The sequence below is a fragment of the Magallana gigas genome, chromosome 1, assembly GCF_963853765.1.
Source record: "Magallana gigas chromosome 1, xbMagGiga1.1, whole genome shotgun sequence".
Classification (NCBI taxonomy): Eukaryota; Metazoa; Mollusca; class Bivalvia; order Ostreida; family Ostreidae; genus Magallana; species Magallana gigas.
Window position 1 is genome coordinate 13009110 of NC_088853.1, and position 27915 is coordinate 13037024.

General features: G+C 32.2%; 1 protein-coding gene across 2 annotated transcripts; it reads right to left on the minus strand.

The window, feature by feature from the left end:
* Positions 1-1754: 1754 nt before the first annotated feature.
* LOC105328158 (receptor-type tyrosine-protein phosphatase epsilon) lies at positions 1755-27915 on the minus strand. 2 transcript variants are annotated; one of them, XM_066083338.1, is made up of 28 exons: positions 27744-27915; positions 19174-19398; positions 18802-19044; positions 18546-18686; positions 15936-16073; positions 15390-15527; positions 14670-14807; positions 14437-14577; positions 13905-14042; positions 13658-13792; positions 13274-13388; positions 11919-11989; positions 11693-11838; positions 11323-11416; positions 10230-10297; positions 10074-10110; positions 9849-9946; positions 9355-9486; positions 8887-9035; positions 8101-8236; positions 7718-7867; positions 7387-7480; positions 6857-6930; positions 6353-6487; positions 5987-6112; positions 4996-5150; positions 4572-4716; positions 1755-4454 (listed from the first exon to the last, which is right to left on the minus strand). In XM_066083338.1, exons 1-28 carry the CDS (start codon positions 27811-27813, stop codon positions 4335-4337), a joined length of 3552 nt encoding a protein of 1183 aa, XP_065939410.1. In that variant the 5' UTR covers positions 27814-27915; the 3' UTR covers positions 1755-4334. The 2 variants fall into 2 exon arrangements, with proteins under 2 accessions (XP_065939410.1, XP_065939417.1); XM_066083345.1 differs by having other exon boundaries at positions 4581-4716; positions 27744-27908.

Consider the following 27915-nt stretch of genomic DNA (forward strand, 5'->3'; position numbering starts at 1 on the left):
CATTCGTACAGGTATATTTACATTTATATTTAAAAAGGCACTTTACATGAAAATGTCACCAAGAATCAGATTTTTCCATGAAATCAAATGCGACATATCAGAGTAGATTTTTATCCTGTCAAAATATTTCTCAAACTCTTCTTATCCGTTAATTATAGCTTTTTATTCGTTAAATAATTTCAAAATTTGATCGCAAATTGTAATACACGTAGAATATGCTAGAATTTATTTTGTATGTTTGCGGTAGCACTATAATTGAGACATAGCTTCTCTCGTGTTCCTTCCGACTAATTTAAAAAGTGTAGAATCGTCTCCCGGGAGGGAACTTCCAAACTTATGATTTGAAATATTTGACTTTTATTGTTTCACAGTAATTACTGCACCGATAACTGTTAGATTTGAACAATACTGCTCTGCATCGATTATGTAGGTCGGTAGGTCTCAGCCTTCAACCCCTCTTATCAACAAAGAGTGTGCAGTGTAGGTTTTTTTTGTTTGTTTTTTTACTTTATTAAATCATACATGTATTGATTATGCAAACTAAAGTTGTATAATTTTACTCAGATTACTTTATAACTCATCATCGGAAATCCACGACCAGTCTCGCATTAAATTATGCAAGTGGGTTTTGGTTTCTACCAATGATTTATGAAAAAGTGATTTCCCAATTAGAGCATTTTTTCATCATACACTAGAATGTAAATTGTAGTGTTTCATAGCGGATGCAAAAGCAGCAATTTTATGACGTCTCAGCATCATCTTGTGTGCAATATTACGCGTTCGAAATGTGTAGATATTGACGTTAAATGTGTATATTTCATTTATAAAATGTTTATTTTTTTAATCAACATGTAATATTGGAGTGAAAAAAAATATCAATCGCGGTATTAAAACAAGGTTAGACTCTAATTATTCAGAAAACACAACACAGACGCAGAAAAAATAGAAACAGAAAAAAAAAAAATGCGTTTACAATGCCGCAGCTTTGACGTCAAAAATTCTGCATTGTCAGTTGATAGAATACTTATAAAAGATAAATTTATTTAACGCATAAAGACAAAAAACCTCCATTTGAATGTATTTTATATAAATATATTTTAGGGTGTTTTAATGCTATAAATTAATAAAATCTGTAAGGATTACCTACCTTACTTTTCAACATCAGTGAACAATATATAGAATGAGGAAAATTGAGCATTGTGACGTCAAAAGATAAGGGCCCTTTTCTCATGACGGCAGTCATTTTATAATTAATCAAACTTTTATCTACGTAGCTATATGTGCGTGTGCATGTATAGGTTTACATGTGTAATAGTGTCGTACACATTATGTATAATTGCGATTGTATAAAAGTATGACACCAACTTTGAAGTCTTCATTCGAGAAAAATATTGACGCCATTGAAAAAAGAAAAACAGATCCCGAAAGTAGACTTTCCAGAGAACAACATATAACAAAATCATAATTTTTTTTAGACTAAGCCATTTTTAATGGTTCGTGGGTCGAGTTTTTTTTTAAAGATAACATGGGGGGGGGGGGCAATCGTAACTTTACATTTGTGATTATGGATATCAAAAACTAACACTTCACCATTTCCTAACATTGCAAAGCTTAATGATAATTCTATTTTTTATTTTATTTAATATTCACTTGAAAAAAAAAACTGCAAATGATATAAATATATAAACAGTAAGGAAACATTTTTTAATATTATCAAGAAGTGGTGAAGTATACCATGGAAATCAAATTCATCATTATTCCATTCGGGATTTTATTGGATTGGATCACGCCTCGACCGTGTCTAATCATCTCATAAATACTCAAACAGTGATTCCTTATTTCTTTAATGAAAAACACACATATGAGAGAACATCGTATTCCAAATACGGCTTTACAAATAAGTGTAAAATCCCAAGCCAGTATAAATAACAGTTAAATGCTTCAACCTAAGCTAATTATACAAGGGGGTGAGAACACTTTAAGTTAACGCAAAACAGCTGGTCAGCCATATGCTTCAGTTCAACCTCTTGCCGTCCCTTCATGAAATATCTCTGTCTTCTGCCACTGTCTCCACGAGCGCAATGTCCGCATTGTAATAAACATCATTATCAGTTGTTTGTGTTTTACAGTTATCGTCTGCTTCGCGTGAATACGAGTGCTTTGTTCCTCTGGATTTACTCTGGTCATAATTACCTTTATTGAAATATTTTAAACGGTTTGATCTGCTTGCTGTACCTTCACTCTTGGCTGGTAAGAAGTTGAACTCTTGGATTGACATTTGCTGACGTCTGCCATTACTTTTTTAACTCGATCATGCGCACGGCGTTTTCCGGAAATGGTTACAGTAAACAATTCTTTTTTTAGACGTCACATGAATCGTGACAACTTGCAAGCTTATCATTACTGTAGAATAAAATTCCAAAAGTTGCAGCTAATATACTCTAACATCTTTACATATACATTAAAACTCTTTGCAAATAAACTACAAAATGCCTGTACCAGAGTAGCTGCTTTCACATTTGGTATTTCAACACGTGTGAGATGATGTCCGTATATAAGCTACAATTGAATTTTAACTGATAAGTAATTATTGTGAAATTAACCAAATACCTACTTACATTTTCGAAACCCGAAATAGTAAAAATGAGAATAAAGAGGTGGACACGCTTTGGCGGATTCAAGTCAGGGGAAGTTTACATCAAATTTTTGATTGCAATGAAATAACATTGAATGATTACATAAAGAATGAACTAATATATTTACTGGTAATTTATTTAGAGTATACACAGAAGTTAGGATTTGACAAATGTTGAATAGGATAAAATAAGCCAATTCGTTTCGTGACTGTGCGATTTTGGTGTTGATGGATAGAACGACCTCTTGTGAGAGATTCGGTTAGAACTTTCCAGAACGGGATAACCAAGAAAACGGGTGACTAATTAACGTCATGTCGAAAAGTGTAGAACGAGTCCATCATGCATCAGGTACCTTGGGTCGGAAACCTCTGGTTAATAATAAAAAAAAATCGTATCATATTAATGTGTAAAGTGTTTTTTCCTGCGCTTGCGTGGTATACCATCTAGTTGCTTCTTAATGTCTACACATTTCTTCTTTTTTAATTTCGAACTTAAGCATAACAATTTGAAAGCAGTTGCCATGGTTGATAGAAGTTCTTACAAGGCAAACAACCATACAGTAGTAACCATTTGTTAGATATGATAAATGATACAAAAAAATTGTTTCTGTCCAGTCTTTACTCTTTTAATGAAAAAACAACTGGAATATTAAATTTTCCGTTTTTTCGTTTCTTTTCTTTTTCCGTCTTATTTTTCGTTCTACGTTTTAGCAATGCTCCTTGTGAAACATGATGTTCTACTAGAAGAAACAACACTGCGCTAGCTAGCTATACTCCAGACACCGTATCAAATGAATTTGCAACTTATATCGAGGGTGTATGCATCCGTCGAAATAATAACAGATATAATAATGTTAGCCTACGAAATAGCTTGCAGTGTATTAGTAACACAGGCCAACCTATCATACATATATATGTAATTACTTAAAAATAAAAAAAAATAATATATATTCTAAAAGGAAATTAAACAAGGGTCTTCTATCGCTTATTTTTCTAGAATTCAATATAATTTAGAAACATATAAGTAAGAAACAAGGATACACTGTGAACCAATCACTTTTTACACGATAAATACATATGCAATGAAGATCATTCTCATACTGCGAAAAAAATACAGACGTTAAATGATATATGATTTTAGGATCAATAAAGAAAATTGATATTGCCTGACAAGTAAAATAAGAATTTGAAAATTATTAAAAGTAGTAGGCCAGCATAACCACCATTAGGTACTCAATATAAAATATATGCAAAGCATACGCTTGAAAAATTAAAACTATGTGTATTCGACTTACAAATAATCATTCTCAATAGGGACTTTTAAACATGGATTGTTTTCTTCTATCGAGGCCAGATGTTTTAAACATGTCATACTTAATTTTCTTCTATGATAAAACATTCTTTAAAAAACCCCTCTTTTTAAACTATGTTTTAAACGCTTTATGATATACGATATATATTTTACATATCAAGATAAAATTCATAATTTTTTTAAAATCAAAAGTCCATTTACTCCATTTTTTTTTCTTTTTGACAAAAAAGTCGACATGACATAAACGTGTAGAAAGCACAGAAGAAATGTCATTACAAAACAAAGCAATCTGGAAAAGGCTATTTGGTACTAGATGAAAAAGTTAAAAAAAAAACTTGTAAAACAAAACTGTAAAACTCTCAGATCCAGAGTTATATATACACAAGTCTAAACATTTGCGTAAATGCTTTCGTCATTTTCAGGCTGAGAATTCATGTAGACATCTTCCATCCCAGTGTCACTTTTGATAAACTGAGCCACTGCTTGGCAACAAAAAGTGTATTCATTCTAAAATAAAAATGACTTTTTGTTCAAAACTAATTTTTGATATCAAACAAATAACAAATAAACAAATATTGACAGTAAACCATGTATTTAAACATGAATAGCAAAGTGTTTCGTTACATGTGTTACCATGCTGGTGATCATTTCCGGACGACGACTCTGTAGCTGTCTGACAATGGTGAACATGTCCACTTCCTGATCCTGTTGTAGCTGTTGTATGGCGTTATACACAGCAAACAACACTCCACATCCAGTAGCGCCATCTCTAGAAACATATCGAATTTTTTTTCTGATGCAACAGATAGTATGAGTTTATAACTTTAAATGTCAATACTAATAAGTATTCAAGTATTCATGGCCATGTTTTAAATTTTAGTGTGTGATTCTCAAAAGGAAGATCAAAGAAATGGTTAGAACATCAACAAATGCCTAAAAATATAGCATTCATATTACGTTTGCATACGTAAAAGAAAAGTGTATGTAAATATTAAGACTCAGATAGGTTATTTCTTATGTTAGTCTATAAATAAAATGAGATGTTAACCTGGAAAGAACAACCATTTTGTTTTCGGGATCGATTTTTGGCCCCTGCATTATAAACTTTACAAGTTCTAAAATGGGGTTGGTTTCAGCTGGAAGGTCTTCTTTGAAATGCCACGATGTGATTTCATAGATAGTAACCTCCTGCCAATCATTAGACTGAAAAATATGTTTATTACCTTTTATAAAAGGAAAACTGAATGTGAAATGAAAATTAGACGAAAAAAAATTAACACACTCGTACATGTATTAGGAACGATAACATAACTCTATTCAAACAACGACTCTAATAAAAAAAACCTATATAATAACGATATTATTTAAATTTGGTCCCCATAATTCGAAATTTTTAAAAGCGTTTCAGGTACATTTAATCGTTAGTTTTCAGAAGAGTTGATATAAAACATATTTTTCGAATATTTATTTGATTTTGTTATAGCACTCACTGGCAGTTTATGAGGTGAGAAGTGATGCTAGTTTTTTTTACCTTAACCAAAATCTGTGAAAATTGAACATTTTTCAATTTTTTAATTTTCGAATGGGAAATATAGAGCGACGCGGTGAACGAAAAAGAACTTTTTGTCACTTAAAAGTACTGGATAGATATATCTTTGATGAAAGTAGTTTGGTTGTTCAAGCAATTGCTCAATGTTTTCAATGTTTTCTGCTTCAAAACAAGCCGTTTTATTTGAATAATGCGAACATAGCGGGAAGAATTGATCTTAAGGGTTTCATATTTTTAATTTGTGGACACTTAAAAAAAAATGCTATGAAAAAACTTCAAATGTTTATCTGTACAAACAAAACAAAGAATAACAGTAAAATGACGATATTCATTTAAAGGGGCAATGTTAGGCTCAACAATATGTAGTCCCTTAAAATCATACGATCTTCATGATGAAACTTTGTCATGTATCGAAAGACATAATTTATCTACAAATATAAAATTTAACTAAAAGCTTAAAGAAATGAGTTTTTTTATACAAAATACGCACCGATGCAGTCTTTATTCTAACGCTCGACTTTCTGACATTATCCGATATTTTAGAACTGGACATAATTTCCACTTCGAAATTAAACAACTCACGGCGACGGTCAGACAAAGAAAACCATTCAACAGTCTACAAATCAAACAATGTTTCATTATTAGTGGTTCGATAATAAAACAAGAGGGTCAATTCATACAATATTTTTCTCATTAAATATTGATTAAAATTGTTTTCATTAATATTTATTTTCCCTCAAAATTACCTACGAAAATAAAATTTTTACCCTAAAATTATTAGCGCTGTTTACTGTTTACATTGTATTTATGTTTCGGTTTCCAAAAAGAAACATAAAAATATTTACTATAAACTGACCGATGGTATTTCAGACAAAGGGTTGATGGACACCATGAAACTGCATTCCTGGTCAATCAGAAGGCGGATCAAATCTATAGCCGCCCCCTGTACCGGATACTGACCGGCAATCATACAGTCCTTCATGGTAAACGTCTGCAACATTCAAATATTAAATTATGTACAACTTGTTAGACATTTATAGACCTACTACTTTAATACTTGTCTACTAGGCCGCGTGTTTAAAGACTAGTTGAAATCGTATCGAATACGCTTAAAGCGCGAACAAGCTTATAATGAAATGACGCTTATAGTGAAGTGATTTATGTTCTTTGTGGGTTTTAAACATATGATGAATCAGTATGTTTATAACGAAGCAAACGTTTCTGTCCCTGGAACGTCCTTATAAGCGTGTTTTACTGCTATGACAAAACATGTAGACAACACAGATTTCCCCATCTGATTGCTATGTCTTTTTGTCATATATTGTCTAACCAATGTTTATAGTTAACTATAAGTACTCACCGAAATTGGTACAGCGTTGACATACGTGCTGCGTCCAGGGACATGGGACGACAGTATTATTCTCATCTTGTCAGCTTAAAATTGCAAACAGAAAGAGTTCCTTAGAACAACAGTTAAGTTGTCTATTCGTAATTGTTTTAAAGATACTAAAATTTAATTACCTATATATATATATATATATATATATATATATATATATATATATATATATATATATATATATCATATTAGGCAAGAAAAAAACCCCTGTACTGTTCATCATTGAATTACAGAAATTAAATATTTCTATAGATAGTAACATCAAAACTAAAATATTTCATATTGTTGTGACCATACAACTTTATTGTTTAGCTTATTATTTATTCTGATTGGTGCATTAGTTAATATTATGGAGAGCTGTATTCGTATCCTACATTACATAAACTATAAATAAGGTAGCCTATGCTTACTCAAACATAAAGTTAATGTTTTTATGTCAGCACCGGTCTTCCAATTTTTATGAATTTATCTCTTTGTTAAGAGACACTTACCTGGTAAAACATTTTTGGACATGTTTAAGCTTTGGTTTTGTTTTCCGAATTGCATATCTTTTTCCTCAAACACAGTTTTAATCGAAGCAAGTTCCTAAAATGTTAAAGATCTAAATTTCTTTTAATACACTTTATATGTTTGTTAACATCACCATAACCGCTTTATTACACACTGCAGTAATCAAAGTGTTTAAATAAAATTAAGACGTGAACGTATTCATTTTAAACAAGAAAGATGTATTTTTAAATCACATTTATGAAATTAGTATTGTCATAAATGTGTAAAAAATGTTAAAATTAAAAAAAATACAACTCTTGAAAAATCTCTTACATTGAATTCTTTCATAAACTTTGACAAGTTTACAGCTTTGTTGGACGATATCTCTGACTCCACCTCCTGAATAAAGTCAGTTTTGCTGCGCACACGCCCTTTTGCCCGGACATTTTCGTGAAGTACATAATAAAGAAACCGGAACTGGTTCTGTAAAACATAGGACAGTAAATAAGCGTTGGTTCATTGCTTTTTTCTTCTTTTTATTAAAATGTCTTCTAAAACGTAAAAAAAATACTTCAGTACTTCCTTATCCACTGGTCAACGATAAATACAAAATTTTATGCATAAAAAATAGATCTCATTACAAAAAAAAAACAACAACAAAAAATCCCAGCCCATTAGCTATCAAGTGGATTGACTGAATGTTAAATAGTACTCACAGCGTTTTGTATCATGTTCATGCGATCTTCTCTCATCGTATGTACAAACTCCACAATGTTAATTCTGCCATCTCTTTCCCCTTGCGCTTGTAGTGCATCAAGGGCAATAAATGTCCCAGTGCGGCCGATTCCAGCACTAAAACCAAACATGATCTACTATTCGCCATGGGTTTTAATCAGAATAAATACAAGCATTTGAGCGAATTTCTTTAAAAAAATCAAATAAACTTTAATAACCAAGATATTAACAAAATCATGTCTTTAAGAATTAACATTATATAAATAGTGCCTGTTTGGGAGGGTAACAGTTGAAATTGACAACCCGAAAAAACCATTGTCAACCGACGCGAAGTGGAGGTTGACAATGGTTTTCGAGGGGTGTCAATTTCAACTGTTATCCTCCCAAACAGGCACTATTTATTTTGTTATACTGAATGTCTTCATTTTAAAGAGAACATCACTGCTTTTAGATAGGAATAACGTGAATTCTTAAGCGAACCGTACGCGCATGATTTTCGCGCATGTAACAATTCGTAACGTTACCCGTTGCTAAGTGCGTTGATAACGCTGAGGGTAATAGAACAGATTATGAACTGCGTCTAAACCAATCAGATTTCAGTATTTAACATGAAAGTATAACAATATCGATTGATATAATACAAAGTCATGTCGATGTAATATTTTAGATATACTTTTATCTTTTTTAATGAATATGCAATGCAGTTTTATTATGCATCATTTGTGTTTATGTAACAGAAACAAAATAACAATAAACTTTGCATGTACCTGCAATGAACGACAAGTTTACTTTCGGGACGCTTTTCTACTGCCAATGAAACGTAACGATGATACGCAAGGAGTTCCAATGGACTCGGGGTTCCGTGATCAGGCCACCCTGTGTACTGGAGATGTGTGATCAGGCGGCTTTTCTTTATCTTACATAAAACAGAAGAAATTAATATAACATTGTGGAATATTAGTCAAAGTTATTTCAGATCATTGTTATTTAGTCAGAAATCTCTATGTTTATTTAAAATTCTTGTATATAATCAGGGGAATCCGTTAAAATAGTTGTCTTATACAAGTATGCAAAATTTATTATGTCGGACTATTGATAAATAGTCCGACAATAATTATTTACCATAAACATTTAAAGAAAAAATAAGTAATTTTTATTTGAAAATACGTATCTTTAACACCCTTCATTATAAGTTTTTAAGAAACAACTGTTTCCGCAAATGCAAGATAGTTTACCTGGTTATTTGCAACCTTTAGTTGATGAATCGCAAAATAAGCATACGTCTTCGTAGATACCAGATGAATGCTGAACTTTCCTTTTGTTATTTTACTTCCGTCAATCTCAGGCCAGTATCTCTCACATTTTACCTATCACAACAGTTGAACAGAAATATTGTTGTACTTAATTAACTTGTATACGAATATACCACTTATTACACATCACTGCAGGGTTGTTATAAAATTTTAATGGAACCATTTTGGAAAAAAGCATTATCACAAATAATTTGGTATTTGAGAAAAAAATGAAACAAAATTAAAATTACATTTGTCCTTGATATTCAGTCACATTTTTTTTCCATGCATTTCAAATGCCATGGAACTAATTCAATCTATCTTTACCGATTATCACTTCATGAAATGTTTATTTATTGACCAGTTCTGAAAATTTATGAAAATGTAAAATAATAGAAACTAAGCGATATAAAAGGAAAACTTAATCAAAAATATACCGTTGCTCCTTCCATTAAGTTGGTTACCATGGCAATAACCGAAACATTTTCTTGCCACACCATTTGCCAAAAATCAACCACAGTATTGGCTCTTGGTCCTAAAAATGACAAAAATTATAAGTGTGCACGCAATTTTTCAATATCAAATTATATTGTTGTTTTTTCCGGACTAACTTCATTCAAGTCAACCTATTTTATTAAAAAAAGAGCATGTTTTTTTTTTACCTTGAGACGCTATGTATGCTGTTTCCCCATATGCATTCTGGAAAAAAAATAAGGTGAACCTTTTATTTCAAGTCTCACAACTTAATGCAATGGATAAATAACCTTTCTTTTAATTTAATGTTTAGAATTTAAAGATTACGTTTCTTAATTACAAACTTTGATGAAATTAGCGTTGATATAATCTCCATTTTCCGTAGATTCAAGAATCACCCTAGAATGGTCATCTGAAAGAAATACAATTTTTAAATATGCAGATTGCATTTACAATAATGAATAAGATTTTCTTGGCAAAAGTATACTTTTTTTGTTATCCATGGCATTTTTACATAGAATTATGATATATTTTTGATATAATTCGGTTTTTTTTTAGTTTAGGATTAAAAGCCCTATTGTTCTTTTTATGTTTCATTATTTTTCTTGAAAAAGGTTCCTCAGTGATTTTTCTATTGTACAATATTACGGATATATTAGGGTCGAAGTTTAAAACAGCAATATAGCTGAAATTAGTTTAAAATTTTTCAACATTTTTTAAAGACTCGTGTTGGGTCATAGTTCATAATTGATATTTAACCTTAAAAATATATGGCCCCCAGGTCTACCTTTTTACTACCTTCATAATTTGTTAGAGTACTTATTCTTAATATGAAAAAAAGAGTTATTGCTCTTTGCTCAAACAATGACAAGCATACAAACTCTAGCCATACAAAATTGTGTTCCTTCGAAAATAAGTACATTTTGCTGAGGTTTTCAAAAAATGTTCATGACGAAATTAAACGATGTATTCAGATAAAAAAAATACTACAGTTATTTTTCTTCGGGCATTTAAGTTTCTTATCAGTTCTTATATGCCATTTATCTATACAAGTACAAAAGCGCTTATTAATTAGAAAAAAATGTACAAATTCTCCATAACTTTTTGAATTACATACGCTAAGGAGTAAAGGGATTTTGAAAAGCCTTATTGTATTTTAAGAAAACAATGTTCTCGACAAATGTCATTTCTTAATAATATAATGTTTCATATGTACCACTGCTAAGCTAATATTACATCTATAACTAAATGAAAGTTAACATATATGAAAAGAGTGTCATTTAATTTATAAGTAAAATAAATATCTACTTATGTTAATCTTAAGAAAAAAAACCAAAGATAAAACATTACAAAGATACCCCCACCAGAAAAAAAAAAAAAAAAAAAAAAACCACAACAAAGAAACAAAAAAAAAAAAACAGAAACCAAAAAACATACATGGAAAGGTCGTCTTGAATCTATTTTTCACCATGTTTTCTGGCAGCTTGCCAACTGTGCAGGGAATTTCAGGACTTTCGCCAAATGGAATAGCCTGTGAAGTGACAATGTTATATAAAAATTGTTTTGCTGTTAAGGTACACATTAATTAGCAAATAATGTAAAAATACAACTCTAGCATGCTATTTTCTACATTTTTTTTAAATTTCAGTATAAAAATCTCTAAATATTATCAAGTGTTATGAAACTACCCCTTTATTTATTTTGTCTTTTGGGAATTATGTTTTTGAAGCAATAATCAATTGGACTGTATCATATAAATTCTGCGAACTCAAGACATTTTTACAAAAAAGATTGTATCTAAACCTACACGAAACTCTTTTTCAAATCCATCTTCAATGTCATGCTCCAGAGAATGAATAACACTTCGAAGCTCTCGGATTTTGATATGCTTAGTGTGGATCTGATGATTTGTGTAATATACCTCGTCCCCACAAGGCATTTCTACTTCTTCCTCTAAATTGACAGATATAATTTTGAAATAAATATACAATAAAAAAAATTGAAGTTTAAGTTGCTTAATTTAGCGTTTAGACCTTGTTCTGGAATCGCCTGCAATTGCAGACTGTGCTCCTTCAGCTTATTTTTCTTAGAAGGTTGTCTTTTTCTAAAAAAAAAAATAAGAAAAGAAAATACATTTAATCATATTTGCTTTACAAATTTATAATTGTATTTTGTGTTAGGTTAACATTTCGCAACTTTATACTAGTAAGTCGACGTATAGAAGAATAAATAAACAAAAAAACCCAGAACGATTGCACATGCACGGTGTCTATTTTTGAGTTTGATTAAAAATACACCCTTCAGTAGAAGAAATTTAATACATCTATTGTGCTAAATCAAATGTTTGAATTGTAGAACTTTTTTTCTTCTGAAGTTATTACATGCATAAAAATGTATGAGCATATATAAATCCGTTCGTAATATTACCTCACAAAATGATGAGCAATACCGATCATATTTACGTTTGTATTTTGGATAAATGTTTTTCTAACATGAAATAAATGGATGTTGTGTGAAAAAAAGTTCACGTGTAAAATGCAGGCTTGGGATTATAATGTGCCACTACGATTACATAGAACCATATTTCAAGAGTATATCAAGCAATGGATTTAAAAATAATAAACTACAATTTATTTTAAAAAACAAGTTCTATCAGTCATTTGCCTCATGAAGATTATATTTAAGTAATGTGCTAAAAAAGTTTGGACAAAAACTATTTTAACATGCCAATTTTTAAGAAAGCAATTATGATCTTTTTATCGCTGTTTTTGCCAAAATCGGAAATTAAGCAAATAAATACTATGTACACTCAGATAACGATAAGTCTAAAACATTCTGAAAAAAAAATTAAAAAAAATTGTCAAACTTTTTTTGTAAAAATTTGTGTATATTTGTTTAAATCTTAAAAAGTGAACCTCGTTATACATGTAGCATGAATCTTATAAGAGGTTCTCAAACTGTTTTCTTAAAAAATATGCAAAATCATCCCTTCTTTAAACTAATATTATACTTTTTTTAATTGTTCAGTGTTATAACTCGTTTAGGCATATCATAAAATCAAACTCGAGTAACATACTGCTATTTTTCACTACATGTGTATGTCCACAGTGTTCTGTGATGTAAAAGAGTGAATGTTTTAAAAGGTTTCGAAGCTTTATTATGCTATATATAATTCTACGCGTTGTTATCAAAGGTCATTTTATGTGCATGGACTAAACGCAGGCGGTTTTAATATTTCAACATACGTCATTGAATATAATCATATAGCCTCAAATTATCTCGAACAAGTTGGAAAGCAAGCACCTTTCAGTCCTGACACAGACAAGATTTGAATAACTAAGTTACAGGTATTAAAACTGATATTAAAACTAAGAAGAAGAACAACTACCTTAAGATGACAACAACTACGATGACTGTTATCAGCACAACAATGACGACCACAGGAGCGGCGATGACTGCGGCACTCGGTGATTCAGGTTCTTTAAGTAAACTTTGTATTCGTTCTGTATTGAAAATTTATTTCAAAAATACATTGACAATGTTAAACATGTCCTGCTTTACTTGCCTTTTTACGATGTTTTTTTTTTCATGTTGATAAATTTGACTCGGAAAAAAACCTAATAAATATCAAAAAACATATAGCAATTTTTTTCAATAGAACATCTATTTTTTGACTTCATATATCGATAAATTGTGATATTATGGGGGGATACAAATTTTCATAAGTAATTATACTTACAGCTTCATGTTTGTTTTGAATACCAAACCTTACCATGACATGCATCTCCTGTGTATCCTTCCATGCAGCCACCAAAACAACTTCCGTTAGTAATGGAACAATTTTCAACCTCCAGACAACGCCCACATGTTTCCATACAGTTTGAACCGTACCACCCAACATCACAAGCTATGATGAAAAACAACTCTCTTTTTACATTCATTGTTATGATCTTATAACTGTGTTCTTCGGTAATTTTGATATCTAAACCAAGATGCGCATTTGATGTATTTTTTCTTACTTTTATTACAATATTGATTTTCCCATCCAGGAGCACAATTTAAGCATGCTCCATTTGTCCTGTCACAAGTGTCATTATTCTCACAGTTTCCACTGCATATAAACTTGCAACCACTTCCAAATGTACCATTCCTACAGGCTGATATTATGTTAACAAAGCAAAAATAAAAATTATATTGAAGAAATGTATGAAGCAAATCTTAATTGGTTGCAATATATAACTTATCTAAATTATTTGCATAGTATAACACAATTCACCAAATACGTCATTCATGTTCTGCGTGCAAAAATAACATATCTGCTTGATTATCAACTTTTAAAAAAAAGTAACAAAATGTTGCTTTTAACCAAAATTCCCGGAACTTTGTTGCAGATATCGAAATCATAAAGAATAACTAAATACTAATACGTATTAATAATGAATAATAATGAATGACCATAAACATTAACTGCCCGAAGTTTGATATTATTGTTTATGAAAGATTAAAATGAAGAATCAGTAAATAAATTCATTATATGTAAATTCTACATACGTTTATCACACTTGTCTGTGTTCTGCCAACCAGGTTTACATCCTTTAGGGCACGTGCCATTAACGTGGTTACAAATCACAGCATTAAGACATTCCCCACATTGGTACGTACAGTTCTCTCCATAGGCTCCATCATTGCATTCTATAATAAGTGAAAAAAAATACATTAAGTTTTAACGATTTCCTTCATAGTTTTGTTTTTTAGACAACAAAGTGAAACATTTAATAACTTACTTTTATCACATTTTGCATCTTGATAGCCGTCCGCACACCTGCTGCAATTTCCAAAAAATGTGTCACAAGTTTCGTTGTTGTAACAATGAGAGCTGCATCGGTTAAGACAGTTTTGTCCGTATTCATAGGAACTGCATTCTACAAAGACAAATCTTAAAATAAGAAATAACGTATTAGAAAATTAATGCACACTTTAGCCTTCTTATTAATTCATACACTGCTGCAACCGTTTCTAAGCGTGCGTTTCTAAGAACTTAATAAGTTTTAGGTATTTAAGACAAAACCTTTATTACAAAAAAATGTGACATTAAATAAATGACCCAATACAGAATTGATAGTTGTATTATTATAAACAGTTTCTTTATTATAAATGTAAATTTCATTGACCTCTATGTTGTGAAATTAATATTATCAAAGGTATATTGTATTGTATATTTATATGGAGAGTGTGATCTTTTTTTTAGAACTTGTGTCTAAATTATAAATAATTTGATTATGTTTACACAAAATTGCAAACATTTCCTGATTATAAACAGTACGTGTTTTTACAATTTAAAAACAACAAACGTTTCAGTTTGTTTATAGGATTTGAAAATAGACTGAAAAAATCATCATTTTAAAAATCATGAAATTCTAACATGATGTCGTAAAATAAATTATATCGTCCATTTGAATTGCATAAATAGCTTTCTTTAAAAATTGGTTCTATCTAAACCGTACCTGTTGTGCAAAGATCCCCTTTATATCCCTCACTACATCCATCCGTACAGGTACCATTGACGTTGTTACAGGTTTCTTTATTCAAACAGTTTCCACATGTCTTGGTGCAATTTTCTCCATAATAACCATGCATGCAAGCTAAAGGCACAAACTTCTTTAAGTAACGATACAAACAGAAACAAATATTTATTGTTTATAAGAAAAATTATCGATAAAAAGAGGATGCATTTAACTAATGTCATATTACTACTCTTTTATCTAATATTTTAAAGGTTTTAATAAGCGCACAGGAATAGACTGACAGTGAGCTGTGTTTAATATTTTTTATTAGTTGATGTGGTTTAAAACTACATACACATTACAAGTTCGTTGACAAATTCTTTTTTACCATAGTCTCTATTATTGCAATTAATTAAACTTACTTGTTTTATAATGCATATGTACATGTAGCGATATTTGAACTTAGAACTACAAATCTATTGTGATTTTTTGTGATAACACATTACATCAACAAAGTAAAACAAGAAAGTTTGAAATAAATCTTACGCTTGACGCAATCTGGCATTTGATATCCAGGTGTACAACCATACAGACATTCACCAGAGTAACGGTCACAAACTTTCTCTTCACAGTACAAACTGCATTTTAAACTACAATCAGATCCGTGATATCCAGGTCCACATTCTAAAAAAAATTACACGAAACACCCCACATAAATAGATTCGGAAAACAAACCACGCCTCCGAAAACAAACCCTCTAAAAACCCTTAACAAAAACCTATTTTATATCATAAAGATGTATATTTCTATATAACTTAGTTTACTGAATAATTGAGTGTAATATACGATGCATGTATATATTAGGGAAAACGTTTAGTTTCAAAGGAAAAAATTAGATATCCTGTTGTAGTTTTTGATGTTATCCTAATGAATTTATACTAACTGCAACCCCCCCCCCCCCTAATGAATTTATACTAACTGCAACCCCCCCCCTCCCCCCCCCCCCCAAAAGGAAAACAAATCACTAGTACATTAATTTATTCTGCAATATAATTGCTTTTTTACTCCAAAACTTTTGTTGAGTTGTGTACTTTAATAAAAATAAAAATTAAAAATACAATGCTATGGAAATTGAAAATATGGATTAACAGGAAATCATTTTACGAAAAATGTATGAAAATGGCTACTTTTCAACAGACTGGTCTATATTTAAACAGGATAGTTTTGAGGTTTGAATGAAAAATGAGATAACACAATGGAAACCGATGTACACATTTTGTGTACAATGAAAGCGTTAATTAAGCTGTCTGTACACGCTCAACTGTCGCGTAAAGCTCACTTGAAATGCAAATGCACCACGAACGGAAGCCAAACGATTAATCTGTAATGCAATTAATCATTAATCGTATTGTACATATTTTGTTATTATGCAGGTATAAACGCGGGGGTGTTAAAGAAGCATATGGGCAATTTGGCGTCTTATTTTGACTGATCTATTCAAAATTGTGAAATTAAATAATCATATTAAATAAGATCAAAAACTTAGCACTGTCCTTTAAGCTATATGTCAGTGTAATAAAATTGGATAGTTCATTACTGCCACATTGGTGCATTATCACGTGAGAACTTTAAATAGCTTACGTATATTCCTTAACATTAAATGAGATAGAACAACACTACCCCGCAGTTTCCAAAATAAATTAAACATACCAAGTGAAGGCAAAACATCTCAGTTTGATCAAAACCTCTGCTAGAATTCTGTGTACTTCTTAACTGAATAGTTATTCATCCAGCTCTAGTAAAACATTCCCAACTTTTCACGAAAAATGGTATGTTGCATCAAAACAATACACAGCATAGGATTCTAGCAGAACTTTTCAATTCAAGCATTGATCAAACTAACGATCAAAGTTCAATATATACAGAGTAGTGTTGTTCTAGTCGTTTATATCGTAAACAACGACAGAGGAAAGCCTGGCCGTGAAATAAAAGCAAATTTACATACCTTTTAGCGTATGATTGATAAAATGACATCTATTTTCAAGAAATCACACCGCAATACTTTATTAGAGTTCTTAGATTAGTTATATTTTGAATATGTTTACAATGCCTTCCGATCAAATTCACACGACATCAAACTTTTAGTCATGATGTCATCAATGTGTAAATCTACGTAATGCAAACTAGTTTCTGAAGAAAAAAAATTGTCGTCAGTATTTGTTTTTGATCTACGTTTCGTTGCCTAGATATTTGAATATGTACATTATAACAAAGATTTGTGATTTCACGGAATTACATGTAACTCAGATTCCATATGCTTCCTTAACACCCCCACAAAGGTTATCATCCAGAAATGATGAGAAATACATGAAACGCGGCATAACTATTACTGTTACTAAAAGTTACCATTTGCGCAAAAGTGATCTTGAAAATTTTGAAGTCGGTTCAAAGAACAAAGAAACAAAGAAAATAAATGCACGTTTCTACGAACTTCTGGTTCATATTACTGTATTCAAAAGCTTGTTCAGTATTGAATTCCTGTTGTTTTAAATGTAATCAACAAACACGAACAATAATTAACAGCTACAGTTGGTGACTATGTTTAAAATAGCCCATAGACGATTTGGAAACGGTGATCTCAAGCGATGCAAGCGTTAAATGTACAAATATAAGAACACATGATTGATCGTGTTTGTAAACAGATATGGTGAGGTTAAACTGAGAGAGAGAGAGAGAGAGAGAGAGAGAGAGAGAGATATCAAAAGATTTGAATGTTTCTAAAGAGCAAAATATTAAATGTAACTATCAAGCTCAGAAAGAATCAAACATTGACCTTTTACATCAAATTAAACCCGTTTAATAGCATTTTGCATTGTGTTCTAATTTTGTCTAATATCCATTTGATTGAATGACTACTAAGGACAGGTTTATTTGAAAGTGATACTCAATTCGTCGGTTACTTGGAAACGGACAACAACGATGTATTTTTAACGTTGATAATTACTTTCAAACGAGGAGTTTACAGTAATTCTCAAAGATAAAAACAAACATTCTTGCACTGATCATTCAGGATTGATAGATATTGAAATAAAACTTCACATAATAAACACTAAAGAATACATAATAGTAGTTTGTTTAATTTGCTTCTTAACTTACCACTACACAGAGGCGATTTAAATCCAGGAAGCGCACACCCATTATCATCACATTCTCCAGTATAAATGTCACAGGTTTCACTATTCTTACAATGACTACATGTTTTAGTACAGTTGATGTCATATGTTCCTGTTTCACAACCTAGAAAAAATGTTTGTGATCTGTTATTTGTATTCAAGTACACTTATCACAAAATAGCAATGTTTTATATTTATCACAATTGGTGTCAAGATAGTAATACAACTTGTCAGCTTACCGAATATCTGCACTTCACATATTTCCAAAATTGGAACGCTATCATCCCCACTTCTTACTTTTGGCTGATAGAACCATATATATCTTGTTGTTCTCTTACAGTCCTCCTGGATGACAGTTGGTAATGTGTGTGACATATCATCAGTGAAACAAGCATCTGTTGAACTAAGTGATACGTTTGTTGTGTTGGATACGCAGATGCTGTAACCCCGCAGACGTATCGTACTTTCCGCTACACTGCCTCCTGTTAATTATACAACCTACGATTATTTTTCATGGAATAAAACACATAATTGTTATTGACGGATCGATCACAGGTTAAACTCGTAAAAAAGATAAAATGCGTTGAAATTCCCCTTGATATTATACTTACTATCACCCCGATACCAGAATTTCACAGATTTAATACTTCTAACATATTGTAGATCAATTCGTAGCCACGCCTCTGTAACATCTGATACAGCTGTATGCAAACAGGCTGTATAAGTCTGACTGAAGTTTCCATCTACCGTCCTGTTAGGCCAATAAGGGTATGTGCCACCAAAACCATGAATCAGACTACTGTTAGCCTGTGTTACACCAGGATTGACAAACTGTACTGGAAGAACATTAAACATCATTAATATTGAGCTAACGTGTCATGTACATACTGACATACTGATTATATCTGATAATCAACAAATATCTAATATAATCATTGAAACAAATGTTAACAGCGGCTAATAATACAACACAACGTAAATTAAAAATAGCATTAAGCTTTGCAATGTGCAGAAATAGTGCAGTATAAGTTGTTGACATACTAACAACTAATAATAAAGTCTCCTCCCTCTTAATTGGGCAAAGTTAAGATTGCTCTCTTTTTTCCATTTCGATTAATTATATTTAATTATTAAAATGCATTACTAAGGATTATCAGATGGTTAATTAACCAATTAATGTGAATTGTCGCATTTCAAGCGATATAGAGAGTTAACAATTCAATGTTATCTTAACAATGCTTGCGGCATGTTTTTGTTTGCATAAATAATGCAGGATGGAAAATACTATATACAAAATAGTTTCTATATTTTTTAATCAGATGTCAAAGTTCTGAACTATCCTTCATCGTTAAACAATAGTCACACCGTTCATCATTTCAACAATATACAATGAGTAACCTATTTTAACAAACCTATCTCAGATATTGCTACACAAAAATATGCCAAGAAACAAACTCCCTCCAACCAAAACTGTATAAAATCTGCACTAAACAGTATTTTTTTTAAAAAGAACGTTTTCAAAAAACATGATACGCTTGCTGTTAAAATTGACATGCCTCATAGTAATAACTAATTGTAATCACACTACAGTCAATGTTTGTGAAAAACTATTTATGTACAATTGTTCTACAAGTTACATGAATTTTGCTGCAATTTTCTGAAGCATGAGCTGTTCAAAATAATAAAAAAAGCTTTGTAAAATCAAAAGATTCTCAATTTTTTGCAAAAATTCACAATTTTAGACGGCCAATACATAATGATAACTTTACAGTTCGTTCATCAGTGCATCAGCATTGGATGTAAACAATTAGAATGGCTTTGTGGGTGTTCAACGAGATGGATTTTGACAGATTTGGCAAGTCAAATGACAAAAAGGGGCTAAAGACACTTGCAAACTGTCACTATCATTTTTCAGAGAGAATAATTGGTAGGTAACAAGTACACATGTACCGTGTAAATATTATTTTACTGTTAGATATCTAACGTACGAGCTTATATCACACTGGGTTATCTACGAAAGCCGAGAAGGATCATTCGAGATTCGAGATTCGAAATACGAGATTCGAAATACGAGATTCGAGATTCGAAATTCGAGATTCAATATCTAAATTAACCAATCAAATCAAGGATCTGAAAATATGTATCCTAGCGACATCAAACTGTTCTAAATAAAAATCATACGTACATGCTCTTATATACAAATAAATGCTATGTTCACTTCTCCCACCCTAACTAAATAATTATTTGTATTTACTTTTACACAGAATATCTAAGTAGACTAGTAATAATGCAGTGTGCTTCGCGGATCAAAGTGATTTTGTTTGCCCTGGTGCATTTCCACCTGATGCGTTTGAACCCTAAGGTATTTCACGACCAGTAATAGTTTAAAACCCGGGTTTATTCACCCCTTTTGTGTAAAAATGCGGTTATGGCAGAGAACTTCATAAGCGTAGCTAATTTTTTCTGTAGGGGGTCCTAGGCCAATTTTAAAAAAATTTACTACGTAAATTTAATAAGCTCCAATTTTCCCGAGGAGGGGGTCCAGATCCCCTGGCCCCCTCCTTTCTAGATCCCCGCATGAAGATTAGTACATGTATCTAAATAATCTAAATATAAATAATCTGTCCTGTTTCACTAATAAATAAAAGCATTACTTATCGTTTTTATGTATGCATACAGTGATACACTAGTACTATGATTATAAACAAATCATTGAGATATTATCACATCATACGGAATTATTAATAAATACATTTTTTTTTCCTTTTCCTCAGTAAACAACTTATTATGAGTCTTACTTTTGGAATTGTTTTCAATATAGAAGGATACCTACTCTCTACAATTAAAGGTAGGGATGATAGGGTGCCAATTTATTCACATTGCCGATTTCTTGTGCAGAGAACAGTAAAACCCTTTATTTGATTGTGCATGAATATTTCAAAATTAATTTAACATTAATTGTATTAATTTAAAATTAATTGTACATATATTTTGTTATAATTCTTTCATTGATATATCAACAAGAAAGAATAAAAGCATATGTTTCACAGCCAAGTTAAGTTTCTCTGTAGTTTCCTACCCCCCTACCCCCCACCGCACCAAAATTGACAATAATTACATATAAGTCATACAAATGTTTACTTTTTTTGTAAGTAAATCTCTAAAGATGTAAATAAGCACTGCAAACAAAGATGTGTGTATTTAATATACTACTACATTACACTTAGCCAGATAAAATGTAATCAGGATGAAGCTACAAGGGGTGAGTGGTGCAAATTTACCAATTTGTCGCCATACACACAGAACACCAAATAAAGAAACTGTGAGTGGTGTGTGGAATGCATAAAAAATGGCGGCAAACTATCTCAAATAATCAGTGCAAAAACCCACAAATAGGCTGTTATTTGTTACATATCCTGCAAAAACATTGATAAAAAATGTTCTCGTCCCATAACATAGCCGATTAAGTTAATGTGTACATATGGTCAACGTACATGTAATTCTAATATACAAGAAGGCGGACGTATCAGGCGGGGATCCAGAAAATTAAATTTCAAAAATGATCGGTTGAATTACATTAAATGCTTTGAAAATTGTTTTAAACTATCGTACGGGTCAAAATGCGTGATAGAAGCTATGTACAGTGTAATTGGAAACTTTCATTTTATATCAATATGTAGTATTACCTATTATAACAAATGAGAGTATAGCACAACTGCCACAAGCAATACATGTCCTTTACCGGCACCACCTCCCTCCCCATAAAAAAATGAAACAATTGTCGTTTTATTTGCTAAAATGTGTGTGGTTCAAGATTTTTCTAAAGGACATACCCGATTAGAATTGAAAAAAAGAGTCGTACGTTTAAAACTAATTTTGTCAAAACTTTTAGATTCATTTGGTTATATTTTGGTCCATTTGGGTAAATATATGCACCAGCGCAGCTCTAATTTATATATAATCAGGCGATAAATTCAAAATATTTTCAAAAATTAATAGCTTTAAATCCAGTGGATGAAAGAAAAGGAAAGCAAGTCGAACTCGATGAGTGCTAATACCTGTGTTGAATGAATGGTACAGTAGGATATGCGCAAAAAAGTCCTGTCTACTCTTTCCTACCCTATAATTATTGGAATATTAAATCCGATTATAAGAGTCAAATTAAAAATCAAGTACGGATATGAACCTGTTTATCAAAAGTAAAACTACTCATAATTTATCTACAGTGCATCGTTATGGAGCTACACAGAAAGTTTTATATTAATTTGCCAAGCCAAATAAAAAAAACCTGGAAAACGAAGAGAAAACAAAGTGGGGACAGAATAACTGACAAATTAATTAGGACTATCTAGCCTCCCCCCCCCCCCCCCCCTTGAAATGTATATACTGAAAACAGATTATTGGCGTATAACATCCGCACACAATTTAAAGAAAATTTCATGTTTTTAAGGTCTTCCGTTGGAAACGGAAGACCTTATTGTTTTTGCTTTGTTTCTTTTCCTCTATTATTAAGGTCTTCCGTTGGAAACGGAAGACCTTATTGTTTTTGCTTTGTTTCTTTTCCTCTATTATTATTATTATTAATTTTTTTTTCTGTCACGTTTTCTCAAAAACGCTTCAGCCGATTTTTATGAAACTTTCAGATCTTATTTATGACAAAATTTGTAAGAAAATTACACGAGATTTTTTTGGTCGTCACTTCCGGTACCGAAATATTAAAGATTTTATGTTTTTGCTTGTTCACGATTTTTCTCAAAAAGTATTCAAGATAGGACTTTCAAATTTTCAGAGAAGGTAGAGAGTGAACGGCCGCAGTGCCCTTCGCATATCCGAACGTCCGCCGTCACTTCCGGTCGTCACCGGAAGGAAATGAAAAACCTTAATTTTTCAATTATTTGGATTTGAATTTTCTTTATTTTTTTATTCGATAAAGACGCTCTAAAAAACTTCTGAATATGATATTCGTTTTAAAATCGATCCACGCATTCTTGAGATTTTGGACTCCAAAATTCTGAAGCGAGGGCCCGCGTAGCTCAGTCGTTAAAGTGTTGGACTTGTGCCCAGGCGACCCGGGTTCAGTCCCTGAGTGCCGAATCTTTTTTCTCTCTTATTTGTGTTTTGATAAATGGGTTAATCTTTAAAATGATGGATTAGAATGTTTTCCGTTTTATTTTTGTCATAAATAAAAAAAAATAGCGGATTTTTTTAGTACAAATATAGAGCTCTTTTCTGTCAGCAGCTCTCTAAATTACGACGCTCGTCGCATCGCCGACATCAAAGACATGCCGCCGAAGTGCCCCTGCAGTTCGACCGCATTAGAGTTCGCTGGGTCGCTTTGCCGGCATCAAAGAAATGCCGCCATCTCAATAACTGTATGCACACAACATTAAGCAATGCACCCACGTAACTCTCTCTCTCACTCTCTCTCTCTCTCTCTCTCTCTCTCTCTCTCTCTCTCTCTCTCTCTCTCTCTCTCTCTCTCTCTCTCTCTCAAGTACAAATGTTTTAGCATTTGAATAAGAACTAGTTCAGGTAACGTGGAGTAAATTGGATAGAAGCTAAATGTACATTGGCGCCCAAAAAATTATACATATTTTATATCAAGTTACGGGATAATGTCTATGGATTCAAATAATTTGAAATTCATTGTTAAATGATTGTCTTCTTACTGATTGGAAGTCAACGCTAAAAAGTCATTTTTATTAAAGATGGTGTACTTTTTCCTTTTTTGTGCATGTCTATATACTGATACAAATATGTTGCCTGTCTGGGATTAAGAAAAGCCTCCGAAGTTTATACACGTAACTATACAAACGAACGGGTGACTGCGACAAGGTTTAAAAACTGACCACCCGTTTATGAGTGTTTGAGCCTAAGAATAAATAGATGTAAAAAAAATCAATAGTTACATCTTTCAAACAACGCTTATATATTGTTCTAACATATGTATTTTATTTAGAAATTGTGTAATATGTGATATTTAGAATTTAATATTCTACGTTTAATAAAGCAGTCAACGACCGACCCCCCCTCCCAATTCATAAAATCATTTAGTTTTTCTGGCCCGATTTTACTTGATCTTTGATCTTGAGCCTTTAATTTTAACTAATAACCATTCTAGATTACTGTACTAATTACCAGACCAATTCGTTCATTAATAATAGAGTTATGAAGTTTTTGGCATTTGAGTTTCAATTGTCGTGTTTGACATGTACTATAAAAAAAAATCTTACTCCCAAGCCCTTCACTCAATCCTAATGAAAATTTGTGAAAATGAACCTCGGACCCCATTCTTATTGTCTGTGAAATATGCAGCGGATTGAACAATTAAGACGAAATTCCTGAAATAAACGGCGCTTATTGCCTATACATGGAAATTAAATTTACACAGTACACGCACCGACCCCCCCCCCCCCCCCCCGCCCCTTCCTATTCACAAAATCATTTAGTTTTCCTGGCCTGATTTTACTGGATCTGTCATCTTGAACCTTTATTTTCAACGTAGTTCAAGTCTAGATTACTGTACTAATGACCAGACCTATTCGTTCATTTTTAAGAGAGATATGAATTTTTGGGCATTCGAGTTTCGATTGGCGTGCTTGAGATGTACTGAAGAAAAAAATTCTAACTCCCGAGCCCCTTACTCAATCCTAATGAAATTGTGTAAATGTACCTCGGACCCCATTCTTATTGTCTGTGAAATATGCAGCGGATTGAACAATTAAGAAGAAATTCCTGAGATCAAACGGCGAGTATAGCCTGTACGGGGACTTAAAATTTACACAGTACAAGGGATGTAAGCAGCCGCGTAATATTTCTGTTGCATGTATATTTCTTGTTTTCCGTTTAGTCTGTATCTACGATAGCGTGTGAACTACTTATGAATGTTAGAACTGTGGAAATTACTGTCATCAAATTTTTACCGAATAAATTTACGTGTTACTGATTTCGTTATTTCTACATTTATAAAGATTTGATCAATCCTGCTGAAATAAAACAGTCAAACATAATAGTAAACGACACGAAAAAACATTCTCAACACTGAAATACATGGGTAAAATGCATCAGTCATTATTTTAGGACTTCCCCTAATTGTTGTTAACCGAATCTGAGATCCACACCTCAAAATTCTATTTTCGATTTATTTAAGACGAAAATCAAGCTCGGGTCTTTTCACCCCCCCCCCCTCCAGACACAAACACGCATCAATATTTCAAATGACCTCGCACTGTTACCAAACCTGAATAGTCAGACATCTTACACATTGTTTTTCATCTCATACAAAAACTCAGCTCCTCTCCCGGGCGGAAACTTCCAAAATTCAAAGACAAATTCGGGAATTATTTCGCGTCAGCCATGTTTTGAGACACCTGCAAAGGCTGTGTGTTCTAATCTCGCCGGAGCCAAGATTTGTTCTTTCTCTCCTTTTTATCTAATTTTCTAACTAAAATATTCAACATAAAAGGGTTGTTGGACTGTAGTACAAGTTGAAAAACACTCTTTAATTAAGATTTAGACAAAAACAGTGTTTTATTATTAGGGTCTTCCGTCTTCAGCGGACGGAAGACCTCCTCGTTGCTCGCAACGAGATCGTGTCTAGTTTTTTTTTATCATTTTCGCTAGCTAATGTAAGACATCACAAATACCCCAAGCCCCCTCACGGAAAAGGAAATGCTAGGTGATGAGAGAGAGAGAGAGAGAGAGAGAGAGAGAGAGAGAGAGAGAGTCGATGTAAATCACAGGTGCGCTAACACCGTTAAAATTAAAGCTTGCTAGTTGGTCTGCCCTACCCTAGCTACCTCCTCTCTTTTCTCGTTTTAGAGGCTTTATTATTGTCTATATATGCTTGTAACAAATCAAATCAATTTCAAATTCTAAATCAAACTGAATTTGACACTACAAAACTCTCTCTGTGTATGTCTGCCTGCCTGTCTGTCTGTCTGTCTGTCTGTCTGTCTGTCTGTCTGTCTCTCTCTCTCTCTCTCTCTCTCTCTCTCTCTCTCTCTCTCTCTCTCTCTCTCTCTCTCTCATATCGACAATGGCATTGCCATACCCTACAACACATTATTCTTATCTGGATTTTTGTCTTTGAGGTTGTAAATCATTATATCTTCTATGGTTTAAAACTTTATCATAACCTATATTTTGACATGTCGATTATTTTTTTTTAGTTTCGTTTCATAGCTAAAACATTTAGATTAAACAGATCTTTCTTCGCGAGCCGATTTTTACACAGTTGGGGCGAATACACTTCGGGTTAAAATTGTTCGGGGGGGAAATACATACAGGGCAAACAAAACCACTTAGATTCGCAAAGCCAACATTGTTATTTCTAATTTAATTGTTTATACTGTGTGGGGTTAATTCATCAATGTTAATTTAACCATTTTATAACCACTATATAAGAGCTATTAAGACATTTATTTGTAGGAAAGAGCATGTACGAATGATCTTTATTTAGAACAGTTTGATGTTGCTAGGATACAGGTTTCAGATCCATGATTTGATTGGTTAATTTAGATATTGAATCTCGAATTTCGAATCTCGAATCTCGTATTTCGAATCTCGAATCTCGAATGATCCTTCTCGGCTTTCGTAGTTATCGCATATATGTGTCCCTTTTTCGTTAGAGGCCAGGTTTTTGGTTTGAATGGCATCGATAGCCGCGATTCTGTTATCATATTTAAAACAAGAATTTTCTATACACTCTTGAATGTGGTTTATCAAATTAAAAGGTCCTGATAGGAATTAAAATGTGATAGCACCCCCCCCCCCCAAAAAAAAAAAATAGCCCTGCTACCAATATTATCTCAATTGTTTGACCGTCTCAGTGTCGCAATTTCTTTAGCATAACAGTTGACACGGAATTCGTATAAAAGAAGATGTTTTAATTTTTCATTTAGATGCTTGAAAGTTCGCGTCAATTTTTTTTCATGCATTACTGACCGTCAGTGTTTATATTTTGCAAGCTCTGAAAACTTATTCATGAAAATACAACTCTATCATATAATATGAATAATCAGCCAATATTTACATTGCATTGTAAGCTAATGCATGAATGACCTATATTCTCGGCTTACGTAACAACGACCTACAAATACACTTAAAAGAACAATTTCTTTCTTACATTTTGAACGCGATATAACTATTTTAACAAAAAATGGTAGAATCTGATACTTACAATAGCTTAGTACGGACACACTACTAAGCAGGAGTAGGAGTACAGCACTTTGAGCGTCTTTCGTGGCCATTGTTCTCCTGTGTTGTGGCGGTATACTGTGCTTTACTACAGCGCAATATCTCTTCCGGGTTGAAGATTTCAAGATATTACACGTCCGACCGATGTTATGATG